A 19,541-nucleotide genomic window follows, 5' to 3' on the forward strand; every position below is an offset into this window, starting at 1 on the left:
ATTTCTGAGCATTTCTGTAAAACTGAACATATAAACTGTTGTGTAAAGATTTTTTTAAAGCAAATTTTGTTATTAACAAGTACTTGAAAATATTTCTAGATGGTACTTTGTAAATATCAGAAAATAACTGTTTGCTTTATTACAGGGTTGGCTAGTAGATCTTATCAACAAGTTTGGCACATTAAATGGATTTCAGATCTTGCATGATCGATTCATGAGTGGATCAGCATTGAATGTTCAGATCATTGCAGCTCTCATCAAGTAAGTTTTTTTTTTAAATAATGATTTATGCTTTTGCAAGAGTTGGACTCAGTATAAAATACTATGTTAGCAGACAGCTTAGACTTTTATTGAAGCACTGCCTTTTACTCCATCTCTTTAGCTAGTTGTGTCTTCCTTCTCCAATTCATGTGCTTCTAAGTAGATAAGAGTTTCTTTAATTAAGTGCACCTTATTAGTCATCATATTGCATAATTATTGATTGTGACACTTTCCTTTTTTTTTTCTTTGTTTTTAGGCCATTTGGACAATGTTTTGAATTTTTAACATTACATACAGTGAAGAAATACTTCCTTCCAATTATAGAAATGGTTCCACAGTTTTTAGAAAATTTAACAGATGATGAACTGAAAAAAGAAGCAAAGAATGAAGCCAAAAATGATGCTCTGTCAATGATAATCAAATCTCTAAAGAACTTAGCTTCAAGAGTTCCAGGACAAGAAGAAACTGTAAAAAATTTAGAAATATTTAGGTTAAAAATGATTCTTAGGTAAGATGCTACTCCTAATATAATATGCCACTGGTGACATTTTTTTCCACACTTCTTACATTAAATTTTTCTCACAGGTTGTTACAAATTTCCTCTTTCAATGGTAAAATGAATGCACTAAATGAAGTTAACAAAGTAATATCCAGTGTGTCATACTACACTCATCGACATGGTAATCCTGAAGAGGAGGAGTGGCTCACAGCTGAAAGAATGGCAGTAAGTGCTTCTTTTCAGTGAAGTTGATTGTGTAGATTTTGTTTCTCTGTACTCTAAGTGTGAAAGTAGCTCTGTATTGTGGATCCAGCACACACTGTTTATTTTCATACACAGTGTTAGAAACGTTAGGTATCTTGTGATGGTAATAAAGCCCTTTAATAGTAGCCTGTCTGTGAAGAAATGCTGTATTTGTGTCAAAGCTGCTATTGAGAATTACTTCTCAGTGCTGCTAAAAACATAGCTCCAAAGCAGTCCTTGAATAGTGTAGGTTTTATACAGAGTTTTAAAAAACCCAGAGAAACCTAGATAAAACAAGTGTGATTCATTTGAAATTTCAGTGCCACATTAACTAAAAATTTAATGGTCATTTAAATAAGGATATAGTCTGGGTTTGGTGCTTCAACTTTTCTCGTTAGAGTTCTAAGTGACTACTCTGCTTCTCACATTTCAGAAGCTGGGCGCTTTGGTGCAGAAAATTCTAGACACCACATTTTTGTTTTAATTAATATTTTTGTATTTTGAATACTGTTGCTTGAATGTATGTATAGGCAAGTATAAAAATGAGCAATTATAAAACTAAAATAAGAACTATTTTCTCTTAAACCTCATGAAATCCAGTTGTGTTAAGTGATTTTTACACTGTTCTGCCCCATCTTTCTGACTGGCCACCTGTTGTGAGGTTTCTAACCCATAAAAGGACACCCGACAAGAAAGAATAATTGCAGTTTTGACTTTTTAAAGCAATAGGAGGAAATGGGTCTCTTTTTTACACATTTCCTACAGTTTGACATCTCATACAAAACTTGTGTTTTTAACTGAAAACATCCAGATTTCATTATTTAATGAGACCAGCTTGGATATCCCAAGTGTAATCAAGGACACTGTTGGAAATTATGATGCTGTGGATGTTTGTTTTCTCTTCAGTGCTCAGAGCACATCCTGCTTTCCTTCACTGGGAACAAAACGGTCTGACCGTGTCAGTGACACCACTGAGAAAATTGCATCTCCTTAAATATGACTTGAATATTTGCCTCTGATTCAATTAGAAATATTTCAAAAAACCTAAAAGTGGCAGTACTTAAATAATCTTTTCTATATTTCAGTCCTTGCTTAAGTCCTTTATATGGAATATGCTTTAGGTGTACCAGTAGGGTTAGAAGTGTCTCAATTTGGTTTTGATACTTAATGACTGTGAATTGGAAGATGAAAATTTTGTTCTGTGAATAGAAGAGTTAACTCCTCTTCACATTGGCTTCTTATGTTTGAAATTGTTTGAACATTTTTATGCTCTAAGTTCATGATTTTAATATGCCTGAAAAAAAAAGTCCCCCTAAGATAACACAGTGAAGAGGATTCCAATAGTAATCCAGTAATAGATTATTTTAAATGATGATTTTTTTTTTTGAGAGAGAGAGAGGAAATAAAAGATAAAAGCCCTCCTATTGTGCTGCATCTTTTTTAATCTGTAACAGGTTGGATTTTTGTTTTGAAGTTTAAATACCAATGATGGTACCTGAATAATTTGAGATGGCACTATTTTCTTTTTATATTCAGGAATGGATCCAGCAGAACAACATTTTATCAATTGTATTAAGAGATAGTCTTCATCAACCTCAATATGTAGAAAAACTTGAGAAAATTCTCCGGTTTGTCATCAAAGAGAAAGCTCTCACTTTGCAGGATCTTGACAACATTTGGGCTGCACAGGTAAATAATTCAACTGCTTGTCTGGTGCCGCACAGGAGGCATCTCCTTGTATATCGTGTTCAGAAGAGAACCTGGGCTGCTTCTACTCTGTGTTAGACAAAGCTAAAGAAAAAGTTGACATGAAATGGTGTTTGATTTTGGGGTCTTGGAACTTAAAATTGCCATCTCAGATGTCTCCAGTGGGAGGGGTCAGCTACACTTATATGTAAACCTGAGGGAACAGTTCAGAACATGGTACAGAGATGATCCTTTTTAAGTATTAAGGAACCCTCAGCATTGAGCAAAGAAAGCTACATGATAGCATTGTATTTTAAAAATGCATGAAGAAATGTGTTGCTAGTCTCTGAGTTCCCCACAGTTGTGTAAATTTTTCTTGGGCAGAGTGTGATTAGTAAGGCTTATAGTAATGACTGTTCTAGAAGTTGCTTAACTGCAAGTTCCTTTTCTTGTGTTGCAATAATTATTCTTGAAAAATTACAAATTTTGCAATGTTGGATTTTTTACTTATATGACTAGGGAAGCTGGACTTCCTTAGCTGTGGGCTGCATGAGTTAAACACACAGACTAGGCAGCTGGAGAGACAAAATCATTGAGAATTACTGAGTATGCAGAAAAATTAAGAAAGTAGGATAGAAACATAAATAATGGGTAGTGAAACTCTGATTGTACAAGTAAGTCCCCAACCCAGTCTATTTAAAGTGTGGGAAGGCTAATTCTGCTTTCCAAGAAAGGGAGGAAGGGCTGTACTGGTTTGGGCAGGGACAGAGTTAAATTTCTCCATAGTAGGTTCTGTAGTAATTGTGTTATATCAGTTTTGAGTTTTCTCACTTCACCCTGCTGGCTCTCTTCCCCCATGGCACTGTGGGGTGGAGAGCTGAGTGAGCAGCTCTGTGGGGCTCAGTTGCCAGCTAGGTTATACCTTGACAAGGGCTAATACAAGTCTGGTTATTTTGGTAACACAGTTTATTTTGTTCATGCTGTTCTGAGACTATAACAGTTTGGCTTAGATGAATTTATTTTCAGGTTACATTTAAAACACTTGGGACTGCAGGTGATGTAGGGGAGATCCCTGGCATTGCAAGTAACTTTGTCATGCTTAGGCTTCAATTCCAGCATGGCAGTAACTGCACAGGCTGAAACTCAATACACTCTTTCCTTATTATCCCAAAGTCCTGTTAAGAAAATTTCATCATGTAGCAGAGCAATACTCAGATTACTTGAATTAAGGTCTGGGATCATACTGTTAGTTTTCAGCTTGTGGTCTGTAGATCTTTCCAGACTACAAGATACATGTGGGGGAAAAAACCTGACAAAACTTTGAGAGGTTAATTTGCTGTTAGTAAGCCTCTTTTACCTATTTTAGAGCCTCACTTTTAATAAGAGGAAAAAAAATCTGAAATTCGAAAAAAAACCAGTCTTCCAGACAATTACCTGGCTCCTAGTGCTTGGAAATAGGACATGTGGATAAGCAAGTATAAGTCAAAATTTCTGCCCTTCCAGAAAAATGTGAATACGTGGTGCAACCCTTAAAAAATGGGCATAGTCCACCCTAATAGTTGAAAAAAATTAGGAATAAATAGGGGTAATTTCAGAAGAAATGTTCCATGCCCTTACGTACCCAGCTCTGCTCACTTCTTAGGCTTTCAGGTAGGTGGCTGCTGCAGTGCTCTGGCTGTAATTTTGCCCTGTATTTTTTTTTGTGTGTGTGACACTAAACTCTTATTCAGGTAGATGGTTTCACTGTGGCTTTAGCCATGGGATTATAATGGACTAAAAGTTAAGAATAGTAAAATCTGTTAATACAGAATGATTTTCACCTGCTTCACTACTCCCTGTGTACAGTAGTTTTTAGAAGTTCTTATTAAATGACTGCTCCTGGGAGCAGCTGGGACATGAAATTGAGTAGTGAGGAGTTGATTTACTGTGTAGCTTTATATAACAGACTATTTTAGTGTGGCCTCAGTGCAGCAGGGGGAGGTTCTGCTTTCAGGCTCAAGCACTTGTGTTTCTGCCCAGGTTTAGGGGGTGAGCATGCACCTGAGACTCTTAGTACTACTAAAAGTAATGCAATTCTGCTGCTTTACCTGTCAAAGGCAACCTAAGTATTCATTTTATTGAGGTGATTTCATGTCTTACAAAGCCAGTGCTCACGATATAGGAGTGTATTTGATTAAAGGAATATTGCTGGGAGTCTCTAAATGCAAGCATTAAGTTGCAGCCTCTGGAGTTGCAGGGAAAGATCCAACTGTACAAAATACAGAGTGGCAGAGGTTGAGCTCTCATGGCTTACGTTCTGGAGTATTCAACTGGAACTCCACAAGCATTTCCCTGTTCTGTGCAGCAAGCTGGCAGCTCACACACCCGGTTCCAAACCTCCTCCCACTGTCTGGTTCTGCTTCCCCAGACCTGTTAAAAACCTCCCAGATCAAGGTTGTTACCTGCCTTATTCTTGCACTTCCTGTTCCCCCCAGGAGCTGGCCATACTTCTCCTTTTATTTGTTATGTTATAGATGCTCTTTCTGCCCTCCATGCTTTCGGTTTTTCTCTCTATCCAGGAAATGGTTTGGTAAGAGGAAAAAAAAAATTACGTGATGTTTTCCAAAGTCAAGTGGAATTATAGGTTTAGTAATTCTCCCTCTTGTAATCTGACTCATAATGTGAAAACGAATGTTACTACTTAAAATCACTTTTTTTAAAACAAAAATTTATGGCAACTTATAAAGAATTCAAGGCACAGCATGTAACAAAGCTATTTGTCTGGTTGTGGTTTTAAATTACTGATGGAAGTTTTTAGTAGGAATTGAATTTCAAAAGTGCTTATACATGCATTTTTAATAGTGTACAAGATTAATTACATCAGAATGTAATTAAACCAGTGTATTCTAGGTATTTGTTTTGTATTTTTTATTTCTCACTTACAGGAGAATTTTCTACAGTAAATCAGCTATTAATTCTCATAGTCCAAATTTGTTGGTTTTGAGTGCAGATGTAAAGTACAGAATGTGTTTTCCAGCCTGCTCAGAGTTAAATGGAGCTAGTTTTTCTCATTGTGTTCCTCCTTAAATGTCAAAATTGTGATGTACACCAAACTCTCACTTAAAACTGTATCTGATATAAAACCCAACATCTTGTCCTTAGTTGTTTCATTGCTCCATTTGTAAGTTTAAAAGTTGCTGGACTTCAACACATTGTCTGGTAACAACTTGTTTGTAATAGAATGCTTTAGTTGTCTTTGAATCCACTAACACAAAGGAAGTACTTCAGCCTGAGAAACTATGTAGAAATACTAAAAATTGTTTTACACCTTAAAACACCTCAGTGAAATTCAGAAGTGGATTTTAAGTAATTTCTTATTAAAAAAACCCCAAACCATAACCCCCCCCAACACAAAATTAAAATACCAGTTTGTAAGTTTAAATACCCTTTTAGATTTTATTGTCCACTGTCCTGTCTTGATTTTATAGCAGGAACAAAAGTATAAATATTTTGATGCTGGAGTATTTATGCTCTAAATAAATATTTGTGTGCATACACAAAAAGCACACTTAAATACTTACACTTAAAAGGGAAATCTAAATATTGTGAATTCCCAGTGAAGTATTCAGTTTGCTGTGCTGCTCCCACAGCATCAGCTTTTCTTGCTGGCCACCTCTAACAGTCTTCCTGAAAAAACTATGTAGAATTCTTGCTGCTTGACTTAATGGGAATTGTTGGTGGATTCTTTTTTTTTCCTTCCCGACAGGCAGGAAAACATGAAGCCATTGTAAAAAATGTACATGATCTCCTCGCAAAATTAGCTTGGGATTTCTCTCCTGAACAGCTTGATCACCTGTTTGATTGTTTTAAGGTAATTTTGTGTTTTGACTGTATTCAGGAAATGGGTTGTGAGGGTGTGTGTAAATTTGTGGCTTTTTCAGTGTCTTTCTTTCTACTTCTTTTAGATTTGCTCAGTTTCTGTGTGTTAAAAGACTTCTTAATGTGTAGCAATTGTCTATAATATTTAATTCTAGAAGGGCTGTTCTTTAATGAGCACTCCTTGTGAGATTTTCTGTTTACTTCCTGTCTAAAACAAAGGCTGCTTATGTTTGTTTAGTAGACAGTTTTGTTTTTTGGTTTGAACACTTCAGGATAATGCAGGTCTGTGAAGCCTGTAGTATTAAAGTTACATTTAGAAATCCTAGGAGTCTAGAATTTTCCAAATAAAGTAAGTTATTTATCTTAAATACCTTTTTGCATTTGTTGCAAATTAGGAAGTGTTTGGTGATTTAGTAAATTATGGTTTTCTGCTGGCATTAGAGTAGGTTTTGTCAGGTTTACTGAGCAGTGCTACTTTTGATCTTTTAAGTAGAGGAGATCAAGGACTTCCGTTCCCTGCTCCCCCAACTTCCTCTTTATCATGTAATAACTTTTCTCTGTTTAGCTTACATACAAAATGAAACAGTCTCAGGAAGATAAAGTTGAATGTTTATAAACACCTCGTGATTTGTTTGAAATGACAAAACAACTTGTTTCTGAAAGTTTATGTTACTCACTGGCTTTTATGTATAACATTTAATGTTTGGAGCTTCCACTAGTGGTGCTCTCCAGCTTGTTTTACTGTTTCACTTTCAGGACATGATCTGCTGTACTAGAAAATGCAAGCCAGCTTTGTAGACTCTGTTTTCTCTTTCTGGATAAATGCATTATAGTAATATTTTGGCTTACATGCAATTTGTGCTTTCTTTAATGTGGTCTTGTAGTTTGGTGAATGTGGGTCTAATGTTGTGTAGTTCACATACTCAACCCAGTGCTTAGAAATTCTGTGTGTAAACTGTTATGTCTGACCTTGAGAGACGAAGTGATGTTATTTTGAAAACTTAACCAGGAAAAGGTTAATTTAGTGGAGGAGCCGTATGTTTCAGTCAGATTCAGAGGCACGAGTGATACTGAAGTTTTACATATGTAGTGATTATTAATTCGAAAATCTTTTAAGTGTAAATACAGGAGTTTTGTGAAAGCTTTAAAAAGAAACAGCTAAGTCCACCCTGTTGGTGAAATTGTGCATGGTAATGTTAACTTTTTTAAGCACATCTGTGATCTTTAAACAGAGCCATCTTTTTTAAGCCTCAAGGTGAATATGCTGTGGTTGCAAATACCAGAAGAGCTCTTCAGCTGAGTCTGGCTTATCTATTGCTCTAACTTGCTATTTATTATTAATGACAGGAATTAATGTGAAAGTTCTTTATGTAGTTGCATCATTTTATTCTTGCCTCATTTGTTAACAGGGCAGGTTATGTGTGGAATTTTAAAGAAAGAACTTCTGTAATATTTTTTTAAAATATTGTCTTAGGCAAGTTGGACAAATGCAAGCAAGAAACAGCGTGAGAAACTGCTTGAGTTAATTCGTCGCCTTGCAGAGGATGACAAGGATGGTGTGATGGCACACAAAGTGCTGAACCTTTTGTGGAATTTGGCTCACAGTGATGATGTGCCAGTTGATATCATGGACCAGGCTCTTAGTGCCCATATTAAAATCCTGGATTACAGCTGTTCACAGGTGAGTAGTCCAGTATGAAATCAGTCAGAGTTTCCTTCCATTCCCCATGAAAACCTCAAGATATTTGGTAATTTAACAGAAGTGTTACTTAAATAAATTTATGTGGTTCTACCAACATCCTGGTACTTTTAAAATGTTACAGGACATTTTTTAGTTAACACAATTGCTGCTTTAATGGGAGAGAGTGTCTTGTTGCAGTTGGTGGCATGCTATATTTAGCACACAGGAAGAATTGGGAAAGAACCCTACCAAAACAAATAGGAAGAAAGGAAAAGCTGCCCCTGTCCCCCTGCCCCCTCCCCCCCTTTGAATTTTCCCAAACTCAGTCATGCTAATGTGTTTCAGTGGGTTTTGTTGAGGTTTTTTGTGCCAGTAAGTCCTTATCTGTCTTGTATAATGTTAGAAAGGACCTAGCAAGATCCTTTTCATACTGTTATACGCTCTCCTTCCCCACCCAAACTTGTGTGGAAGTCTGTCAGAGCAGTAATTAATTATGGTTTGAAATGAATCCATTATCCAGCTTGTTAAGAAACAGTTTCTCATTGTTTCTTGATGTTTTATGACAGTGAGAAATAAATGAAAGAAGAGAGAGCAAATTATTGTTAAATAAGTACTGAGTGCTTGAGTGCAGGGAGTTTGTAACACACTGGTGGCTTCTGCCAGCCTGCAGTGCTGCTCAGATACTTCTGCTGTGCTTTTACGCTTCAGTCCTCAGGTGATCCACTATTTGTTTGACTTTGGGTGTTCTGCCTTGGAAACCAAGAAAGGGAATTAGGATAGTTCTGCAGTATGCTTGATTTTGATTATAAACTGCTCTTATTTAAGGATCGAGATACACAAAAGATCCAGTGGATAGATCGCTTTATAGAAGAGCTTCGCACAAATGACAAATGGGTCATTCCTGCACTGAAACAGATTAGAGAAATTTGCAGTTTGTTTGGTGAAGCACCACAGAACTTGAGGTAAGAACGGGACTCAGATAAAATTTTTTCTGTTAAAAGTTGGATGGGTTGGAATTTTTAATTTTTTTTTTTTGCAAGAGATCAGGAAAGTCTAGGTAAAACCATAACCTGTGTTGGAAGATGGTCTTGAGTTTGTTCTAGTGTGTATAAATAGTGTCTTAAAAGTCAGACACCCAAGTTTGGTAAGAGAGCATTAACTGCTTCTTCATACATATTTTTAATAATTTTATGGTAATTACTGGAAAATCTGGGTTGCTTTTTCAGCTATTCAGTTATGTGGACTTCCCTGCCTAACAATAGAATTAGCTTATGAAACATAAATATGTTTTATGTGCCTATGTGGCTGTATGCACACACACACACACATACACAAACATAGCCACCTATCCTTGTTCCTTGATGATAAATTCTTGCAGGTCATCTAGTTCATATGCTTAAAATCAAAGGTAACTTTGTGGACTGGGAGAAATTATCAACCGATTTTCTCTCCCGGATGGAATAGATTAGAAATGTGTGAAATTTGCTTTACTGGAGTTAAGGGGTTTGTTTGTTTGTTTTATTTTTGGGGGGTTCATTTGATGTTTGTTTCTGAAAGGCAGAAATAATGAGAAGCCATTATCAGTTTGGACTTGTTAAAGTAGGAATTATTATTTTAATTATTTTAAATGTCTTCTCAGTAAGAAAGACTGAGCCCCTAAGACTGTTCATATTCACATCAGAATTTTTACAAACTCCTGAAAAATCTTGTTGGCATATCATTGTTGCACAATTGCTTTGTTTTAATTCTTGTAAGCAGATAAAGCATTCAAATCAATGTTGCTATTACAGTTGGCTTACAAGAAGGATCAAATCAGGAAAAGTTGGGGGAAATAAGCCACAGTTTGCACAGCACTATCTTCTCACTGATACCAATTCAGGAGCTGTGATAATGTTGCATTCCTGGCTTCTGGAGTTTTCTTTATTCATTTAGTTTGCAACATACTTCTCAAATTCTCAGTGAATTTTAATTCCCTTACAGTTTTAGGTTAATAATTGTTTGAGATTTATCCAATAAAGTCACAAAGTTACCTGCTAATTTGCAGAAAAGTCTGTTTTCTGTGTCTTGGAGTCTTTAACCTTTTTCATACTGTAAGATCCAGGCAAACAAGCTGCCTGCTTATTCAAGTTGAGTGCTTTTAGCACAGTCCCCTAGCAAAAAGATGCTTTGCTTTAAGTAATTAATTACTGGAGCACTTCAAGCATTCAAGGCACTGATTCAGGTTTCTGCTCTGAAGTAATCTTGGGAGGAACTGAACTTCTTTTAATTGTAGAAGTGTAGATTTGCTGTGTGGTCTGTGTACAGTTAAATGGTTTGAATGTCTCTCCTCTTTTTTTTAATCTGACCATATCTTCCTCAGATTTCAGGGCAGTCTGCATTGCAGCATGTAGCAGCACCTTATTTTTATGCAGAATTTGAAAACAAATACGGCAGGAAAGTGAACTTGGAATTGAAAGTTTTAATCAAGGAACTTAAACCTCCTTTGTTAGCAAGAGACTGTTGAGGGAGTTGTTTTAGTCAGGTGATATTACTGCCCAGGTGACTGGGAAATTTACTGAGTGAAAACATAATTTTGAAATAATCAGTGACTTTCTAATCCTCTGAATTTTCTCATAACTCTTAATATTGATACACTTTGTAAACTGTAATGCATGCATGCAGTACCTCTTCTATTTTACCTTATCTGACTTCAAATTTTAACATCCTTCTAGAATTTGGAGTGAAAATAGGTCTAAACAGGTGTTAGTGACAACTGCCTCAAAAACATGTCACAGAGCACATATTCTTTATGCCACCCTTTTAGGTGGGTCAGCTGACTGCCAATAGCAATGGGAAGTTCAGTCCAGATCAGCAAGTCCTGCTGATCTTGGCAAAAATCTGTATAAATTATCTTATGCCATTGGCACTGTAGAAATCCTTTTGAGGGGGAGGTTTTAATTGTTGTTAGTTATTCATGCAGTTGAAAAATGATGAATTGGTTACACAACTGCTGTGGCAAAATTCAGCTCCCTGACCACAAAGAAATGCTACATGTGTCAGGAAATTCAGCTTAACCAGAATTGCAACAGAAAGTAATATTTATGTAAGAACAAGGACTCCTAGGGGTGCAAAGATGCTTATTAATACTTAGGAATAGTCACCTTTATTACTCAAAATATTGACCTTCAGTTTACAGATAATCATCTTAATTCTCTCTACACTGTATGGTACAGCCTCCTGTAGGCCAATATCAAATGCTTAAGTTTGATCTGTATCCACCTGAGCAGTGGAAGACCAGGCTCTTCAATTACTTGCCCAGGAGAATTAACTGAACACTGAGAGTTCAGGATTTCATAGTCCTTTAAGGCAACAATGATGCTTCAATCACTTCTGAGCCTAAGTAGTGGAATTTGTGGGAATTGGTTGCTGCAATTGGGATTTAAATCTGAATAATCTGCACTCTTTTAGTGGTGCATAGCATTTGTTCAGTTAGCACAACTGTCACTTTCAAAATCTGTGTTACATATGTAGTATTATATTGGGTTAGTTATACATGCAGATAAATAATGCTTTTTAATCCATTTAAATTAAGTTGTTTGAAATTTTGCCTTCACTGGTTTGCCAGTATTTTTCTAACAAATAATCATTCTAGCTGTGTTCTTTTTCATAATCTGAAATACTTTGTCATCCCTTTCAAAATGCTATTTTTTCTTTTTATACATTGATATTTGGTATCCATTTAGTATAAACACAATGAAAATATGAATTTAGCTGTTAACTTCAATTTTCCAAGCTCCTCAGTTATTGCACGCTAATGTGTCTAGTAACTAATGTGTAATAATATTAAAGGGTAAATGATTGTGTCCCAATGGCAACATCATATTGTCTAACTTTAGATGCTTAAGGAAAATTTTAATTGCATGTAGATTTTGTCTTAATGCTAGAAATCATGGTAGAAGCTCTTGTCACATCAACTTTTTCTCCTGTGCCTAAAGACAATCTTTTTGTGTTTGAGTCCATCCTAGCAATGGATCAAAATAACATCCAAAGTGCTGCTCACAATCACTGTTACAACTCACAGCTCATAACTCTAATTATTTCAGTTATTAAGTTTTTTGAAGTCATTGCTAACCAAGACAGATGCATGTGCAAATATGCTGTTTGTGCATGTGGCTGAGAAAGGAGAGAAATAAAAATAAAGCAGAACATTGTAGTCTTCTGCTGATAAAACTTTGGTTTTGCTGTACTGTGTGTTTGATACAAATGCATAATATTATGAATATAAATACACACTCCAATATCTCTGATTCCACAAAACACCCCATCTCGGTTCTGTTTGTTCCTGTGGTTGTTTGATCGTATGTATTTCCCAAATAATCAGGGTTCTTATTTACTGTTATCCTGTGTGAATGCAGTTCTCTGTCTAGAGGTAACATCTTGTGTAACCACTAGAATAAACATCCAAGCTTTTGCTGGGTTTGCTGCTGCTTTATTCTGAGTAAGGAGGGTGGTGGAGATGGAATGAAACATAATTAGAAAGTTTCTTAAAGTCAAAACAGAGAATGTTCTGAATATATTAAGTCCTATATGTTTTCTTTTTTCATGCTTCCATCCATTTTGATTTCTCTGACAGTTGTCTGGGTACTTGGATGTTTTTAACACAACTTGTGTTTGAAGTGTTTTTTTCCAACTATTTTAGAAAATTCTATGTTATGAAATTTAGTCTTCTGAAAACCACAGTGCTTAGCAGGCCAAATTCCATTGGTTGCAGATAACATAATTATTGGCAGGGTGTTGGTGGCTTCTGTCTTTTAAACCCAGATGTGCACTGAATGAATCAATGAATCAATTCATCTGTTGCTGTTACGTCTACAGTGAAATGTGGTTATCAGCTGTCAGCTGATGCTGGACCTGGGATTTCTTGCCTTCCCCACTGTTCTCTAAAGGTGTGGCAGTACTCTGGAGTGCTGTAGGCCATGTAGTGTGGACACCCTCTTTCCCAGGAAGGATGAGAATTCATACCTGTTACCCACTCAGCTAATTCTACTTGTTTAAGTGTTGAAAGAAAGGAGAACAATTTTGAAATCACATCTTTGTTTAGGGCAGGCTATGGGATTGACTGAGTGGCAGTGAGGAATGCTGCTCTTCCCCCTGACACACACTTGTTTTCTTTTTCCCTCTTTACCATGGAAGAGCAGTACTGGTTTATGCAGTCAGGATCAGTGCTCTGATCTGCAGTTAAAGCAGTTGAGACATTTTGAGAGTTTTCTGCAAAGGTGATGAATCCCCAGGCTCTAGAATTTGATAGTGTTCATGGCACGTGGGTCTTGGACACAAGCTCTGTCTTTTCTTTTGCTTTTGTCTTCTGAATATTTCTGGTGTTGTTTAAGAGCAGCATTTTTGGTCAGGTCTTGATAATACACTTAACTTATAATCTAATTATTTATTTGGGATATTTCCTTGAACTTTTCTGGGGGTTTTTAGGTTATATGCTCTGTGTAACAGCTTTTTTTGCTTGTACCAACATTTTTGGTACAAAATACTGTTTTTAGGATTTTTAAGTACTGAAATAGTTGGTGTGGTTATTAGCTAGCGTATTTTGACTACAGTGTTGAGTTTTACTTGGTGTTTTAATGTTAAATATAGAAAAGAATATCAGATTGCTGTGGGAGAAACAGTATGGTATTGTAGTTGTACTGTAGTTGAGGGTCTCTACTGTGCATTTTGTTTATTTATCTTCTGTCTTGCTGCAGATATTCTCCCTCCAGCACACTGAGCTGCTCACATTGCTTTGATGTTTTCCATACATATTGTAACTGTATAATCCTCATAAATTAGCTGCTTTAGTAACTGGTAAGAACTGTTGATAGGTCAGAAGATAGAAAAATATTGTCAGAAACTTAATCTGTGTTCTGTTCAAGGAAAATTTGGATCTTGCATCAAAGGTGTGTCTGTTAAATTGAATTCTGAACTATTTGGTGCAAAGCTTTTTTCTTTTCCTCTGACACTTGCATTTCAATTTCAGTCAAACTCAGCGAAGTCCTCACGTGTTTTACCGCCATGACTTAATCAATCAACTTCAGCACAATCACGCCCTCGTTACACTGGTGGCAGAAAACCTCTCTGCCTATATGGAGAGCATGAGGCAGTATGCTAAAGGTGAGTTTTAACATCAAAGTTCCTTCATGGAGTATAGGAGAAGTCCACTTGAAAATAGAGTTAAAAGTAAATTCCCATAATAAAATAACTGTTACGTTCGTTTAATTTTCAAGCATCTTTGTGGTGACTGGTTGGGTAAGAAAAGCTTAAAATACTAATTTTTGCTTTTTTATAATTGAAAATATATCTTTTACAGCAGAATATGAGAAAGTGGCAGCCATTGTTTATCTGTGGATTGATAAAAATCATCTTGCCCTGCTTAAGCTAGGGTAGTTATTTTTGTGGAAGGTTCTAGTAGTAAAACTTCTAGTTTTGAATTTTGAAGGCTCGTTTGAAAAATTTTTTGATTACCTCAATTTGCAGCCAATATTTGGAATTTGTCAGGGAGAAGGATTTCAAACCACAGGGATACCATTTCTTTTTCCCATGTAACTCCCACTTCTGTTCAGGCTCTCTCACCGTGTTTGTTACTGGCAGCACTTGTGTTAGTATTTTTGTATTTTAGGCTAAATCCACATCTTCGCTGATGAATTTACCCTTTAACTCTGGATTAGCTTTTAGCTTCTGAGATACTTGGAGACTTGTGTAAATAGTGATACTCTGTGAAGATGGTCACTTCAATGAGATGTAGGCCACTGAGAATTACAGGCAGTTAAATCTGCATATGCAGCTGTAATGCAGCTGTATTTCTCTATTTAGGAATACATGGGGGAGGGGGGGTTTACCCTAATTTAAGTTCCTTAACTAATGATAACATTACACTAATTAATGTTAAAATAATACTAAATTATTTGGTCTGTTCTCACTATTAGTGTAGGAACTATTTTTATTTTATCTTACTTTTTAATTCTCAGCTCAAGGTAATTTTTGAAAATATTGTTAACCTATCAAATTGAGAGCAGAATAATTAGGCTGATGTCTTGCATGATTCTTTTCCTTTCCCAAAAAACCACATTGCCCTGCCCCTCCCCAGCTATAGTGACTCAGTTAAGCAGTAATACAAACATCTTCAATATAATAGGAATTACAAGTGTATAAAGGGTTTAAATTTAATCTAATTATGAAGCAATTAAATTGCTGTTTCTTGAGATGAAGCTGCAGAACTTCATTTGTATCAGAGTACAAAAGGAGATAAATAATAATGAGGGGGTTTTATTAGGTGCTTTATTACATTATTAAGGGCAACCAGAAAATCTTCCTCATGTTCCAGATACTGTGTTCACTGTAATCCACAGTTCCTGTGCAAAAACTCTTTTAATTTTCAGTTTGATATACTAAATAGGGCAGAACATAGAGTACTGTGAAGTTTGTCTTCCATGCCTTCATGGAGAGGGAGAAAATATGCCAGAGGGCCATAAAATGAAAGGGATTCCCTTGAAATGAAAGGGGAAAAAAGAAGATTATGCATGTGAAGGCAGAAAGAGCTGGAAGCTGTAGAATTAAGCTTGGCAAGAGAAGGTGAATGAGACGGGGTAAAATTGAAGACTAAGGTCCAAACAGTGCCTCAGGTCAAGCAAATGCCATAGAAATAAAAAATCCAGTTGTCAACAGACATTCTTGACACTTAACACTGCAGTTAGTATGTAATTTGGATATTTTAAAATTCACTTTGAATTTGTCATATGTTTGTTTTCATTGGAGTCTTCCGTAGTTGTGTTTGGTGATGGAGAGCAGTGTTCCTGTTCTTCTGTTGCTCACTAATGCATAGGGGTTTCTGGGATACTCCCCTTTTATATGTTTGCCTTTATAAGGTTAAAGAGAAACCTAATCTATTCTTCTGAATTTTTTGCATGCTCTGTGATTTTCACTTCTATTATTGAACTCATCCTTTCCTTCAGCTCTCCATGAGATGAGACAACTGCTCTTGGATTTTGTAGTCCTGAAGGAGGTCACAGTTTCATCTTTTCAATGATTTATCAAAGATCTTCTGAAAATTCTAAAAGATTGCTAGTCAATTCTCCTTTGTTTCTGTTTTTCTGCAGTAATAAAAAATCCAGTGTTAAGGAAATGGATTTGTAGAAACTGTGCCATATGATCTTCTGTGTGTGTTTGTCACTAATTAAATTTTCAACCAGTTGTTCTCTGCTCCAGTGTGTCAGAGGAATTTTTAAGGAGATCACACTTTGACTTGCTGTGGGATGTACAGAGTAGAAAATAAATCTGGGAGATGTAGAAAGAATGTGATATTGAAAATATTTAGGAAAGTGGGATTTTTTTGTAGTGCAGTATTTCAGAATCCTGAGGTACATCCACACTGCCTTTCTGCAGCTGGGTGGCTTTGAGTTCTCCTGTCATTGCCACTGTTGATGTTGTGTCTGTGAGTTAAACTCTAGTCAGGAAGAAAAGGCCTAGATAGTCCCCACAGTGAAAATAAACTAACACCACCACCTCCTCCTCAACAAATCAAAATCAAACACAAAACCCACCCACAGCACCCAACACTTCAAGTAATCAGTTTTAATTCCTCTGCAATGTGCTTATCTATGCTGATTTTTTTTCTGCTGGAGACACAGCATGTTTTACTGGTTTTCTACTTCTAATTTTTAAATAATTGTTGTTCACATACTTTTATATTATTTCTTCATATTTTTTTCACATTTCTCCTTCTGGTAATCGCTTATGTATGATCATTTCATGAAGGTTATGGTTTGATTTTTAAGGATTTCTGAAACATAATGTCTTCAGTTTTGCACACATTAGTTAACTACTGGTCTTCTGTTTCCTCTGTCACTCAATATTTAAGGTAGTGTACATTTTACACTTGGATATAGAGCGGAGTATTTATAACAATTATTTTTCTCTGTGTGCTGAAACACTGATGTACTTTTTGCCCCTGCCTGATGTAGTAGGAGATACTGATTTTCAGCTCTGAAGATACATTTTAGTATTAGTCTTGATAACCATGAGAAGGTGTACCATGACTGGGTCACCTTTGTTAAAGGCAATCTGTACACCTTTGCAAATAAGAAATGCAGCATTAATTAATTTATAATGGAGCTGTCATAATGAATATGTGTCATGATGAAATACTGCTAGTACAGATGAAGGTAATGCAAGTGCAGATCTAGATAGTATCTCTTTAATTAAAAAAATCTAAACAACAGCCCAACACCAAACAATGCCACACCAAAACCATGTTCCCAAGAACAAAATCGCTGTTTGTTTAGAAAATATTGTGCTGAACTTTGACAAAAAGCAGGTAAAAGTTTGACTTCATGCCTTACTTTGAAAAGACCACTTTGTTTCAAGCTTGTCAGTATTACAGGCATTTAGGATTTATGTTTGGAAACTTGCAGTAAATAAAGTTGTCTTATACTTTCTTCCTCTGAGTTATGTTGTGTGCATAGCTATGTATAAAGGTGGTAAAGAAATGGAGTCATGGTTTCCTCTGGACAGGAAAAGCCTAAAAAAATAAAAAAAATGAATTTTGGAAAAGATGCTGTGTAACAAAACTAAAGCATCCTCAGAAAAATAAGCACTGGATAATTGAGTTATGTGCTTGGTATACTTCTATTTTCAACTGACTCTGACTTCAAATTGACTACTTGAAAATAGAAAAAAATAATTTAAATAATTAGAGTGGAAATTCTTAATTGTTCTGTAACACTTCCATGGCATTCTGTAACACTGAACAGTGAGCACATGTATCTGCAGATGATGGTTTGTTGATTTGATTATAGACCTTGGTGGTCTTTGCCCGTGACTGGTCATAGCTGACCTATGAAAACTCTTCTCATACACCTCACTGAAAGTGTTCTGGGTTAGGATTATATCCAGAGTGACAAGTCTCCAAACACATCCTGTCTTCTGGAGTTAGCATCACTTTTCTGAAGGTGTTGTCTAATAAAATATTGTATTTGCAGAGCATGGTGAATACGATCCTCAAACTGTGAGACCGGGAAGCCGATACAGTCACGTGCAGGAAGTACAGGAGCGGCTTAACTTCTTACGGTGAGTTTAAACTTCAGCATTGTTCACCTTCTTTAAAAATAATCTGAATGCTTTTTAAAGATAAATCCTTTGTGTTTCTTTCTCTTCTCTAGCTTTGTTTTGTTAACTTCTTTCAAAACTCAGATATAAAAATACACTGAATGTTTTTGGTTTGTTTTTTTCCTGGAGGGCTTCTATGCTACTGTTGGACTATTCAAATAAAGTTTATTAGAATATTTGGAATTTGAGGCTCTCATTCTGGACTAAGATTTAGAACCTTACTGACTTGAATATAGTGTACAGTTACATTCCTATTGGGATAGCTTAGTTTAAAATTTAAAATATTCCAAGGACTGGCCATGTGTCCTTACTGGTATCACACCAGATTTAAATCCATGATCATAAACTGACATATACTTTTGTCTGTCACTGATGTTATGTTGGCAGCAGCTGAGCCAAAGAGCAATAAAAAACTTATTTGGATGATTTTGGCCAGCTCCTGTTTGAGAAAATAAGAAAACAAAGAATCTCTGCTCGTCAGAGAGCAGAATGTTGATGTTTTATAGGCTAAGTCTCTGTCAGTTTTTTCCTACTTGGTTTTAACCTTTTTTTAGATGAGTAAAAATATTTGAATTGTCAAGTTCTGGATTATTTTTACCTTATTTTCTAAGGGAGATTTTCTTTTACTTTTTAAAATTTTACTGAGAATTTTCATGAACTAAGCTAAAGTGTTAACAGTTTAATGAAGTTATGCAATAGCATAGGGGTAGCACACTTAATGTCTCACTCCTGCATGTTAACAATTATAACTTCCATAGATTTAAATTCACTATTTATTAATGTACAGAAATTTATGAAGTTCCATGGATGTCAAATGTAGAATATGTATGTAGCAATTTCTGAAAAGCAGTGCCATAACTCAGTCACTGATTACTTTTACATTAAAAAAAAATTGCATCAGAAAAATTATTCTAAAGAACTTCAATTATCATTTGTTCCTCCTGAAACATCCTTAGTGTTCTCAGAATTGAAGTTCTTAGTAAATGTTTCATAGTAGTTGAACACAAAGGAAAAATTTGCTTAAATAAAAGGAAAAATTTCCAGTTCATTGATTTCTGCTTCTGGCTCCGCTCCATGCTATTGATACCTTTTTTGCAATTTTGCTAAAGCAAGTGTTAAAACATAATGAATGATTGCAGAATTAATTTATTCTCATATGTTGTGACCTGATTTTTAAACTAAATA

General features: G+C 35.7%; 1 protein-coding gene across 2 annotated transcripts in view; it reads left to right on the forward strand.

Annotated features, from left to right (window-relative positions):
* Window positions 1-19,541, forward strand: part of USP9X (ubiquitin specific peptidase 9 X-linked) — a 96,785-nt gene that overhangs the window by 34,847 nt on the left and 42,397 nt on the right. For both annotated transcript variants that reach the window (XM_063393033.1, XM_063393032.1), the window contains exons 7-15: window positions 146-261; window positions 518-769; window positions 847-985; window positions 2,540-2,692; window positions 6,435-6,539; window positions 8,022-8,228; window positions 9,054-9,190; window positions 14,233-14,366; window positions 18,230-18,317. In XM_063393033.1, the coding sequence (XP_063249103.1) occupies window positions 146-261; window positions 518-769; window positions 847-985; window positions 2,540-2,692; window positions 6,435-6,539; window positions 8,022-8,228; window positions 9,054-9,190; window positions 14,233-14,366; window positions 18,230-18,317 (1,331 nt within the window). The remainder of the gene's footprint in view (window positions 1-145; window positions 262-517; window positions 770-846; window positions 986-2,539; window positions 2,693-6,434; window positions 6,540-8,021; window positions 8,229-9,053; window positions 9,191-14,232; window positions 14,367-18,229; window positions 18,318-19,541) is intronic.

The sequence above is a fragment of the Prinia subflava genome, chromosome 3 (assembly GCF_021018805.1).
Source record: "Prinia subflava isolate CZ2003 ecotype Zambia chromosome 3, Cam_Psub_1.2, whole genome shotgun sequence".
Classification (NCBI taxonomy): domain Eukaryota; kingdom Metazoa; phylum Chordata; class Aves; order Passeriformes; family Cisticolidae; genus Prinia; species Prinia subflava.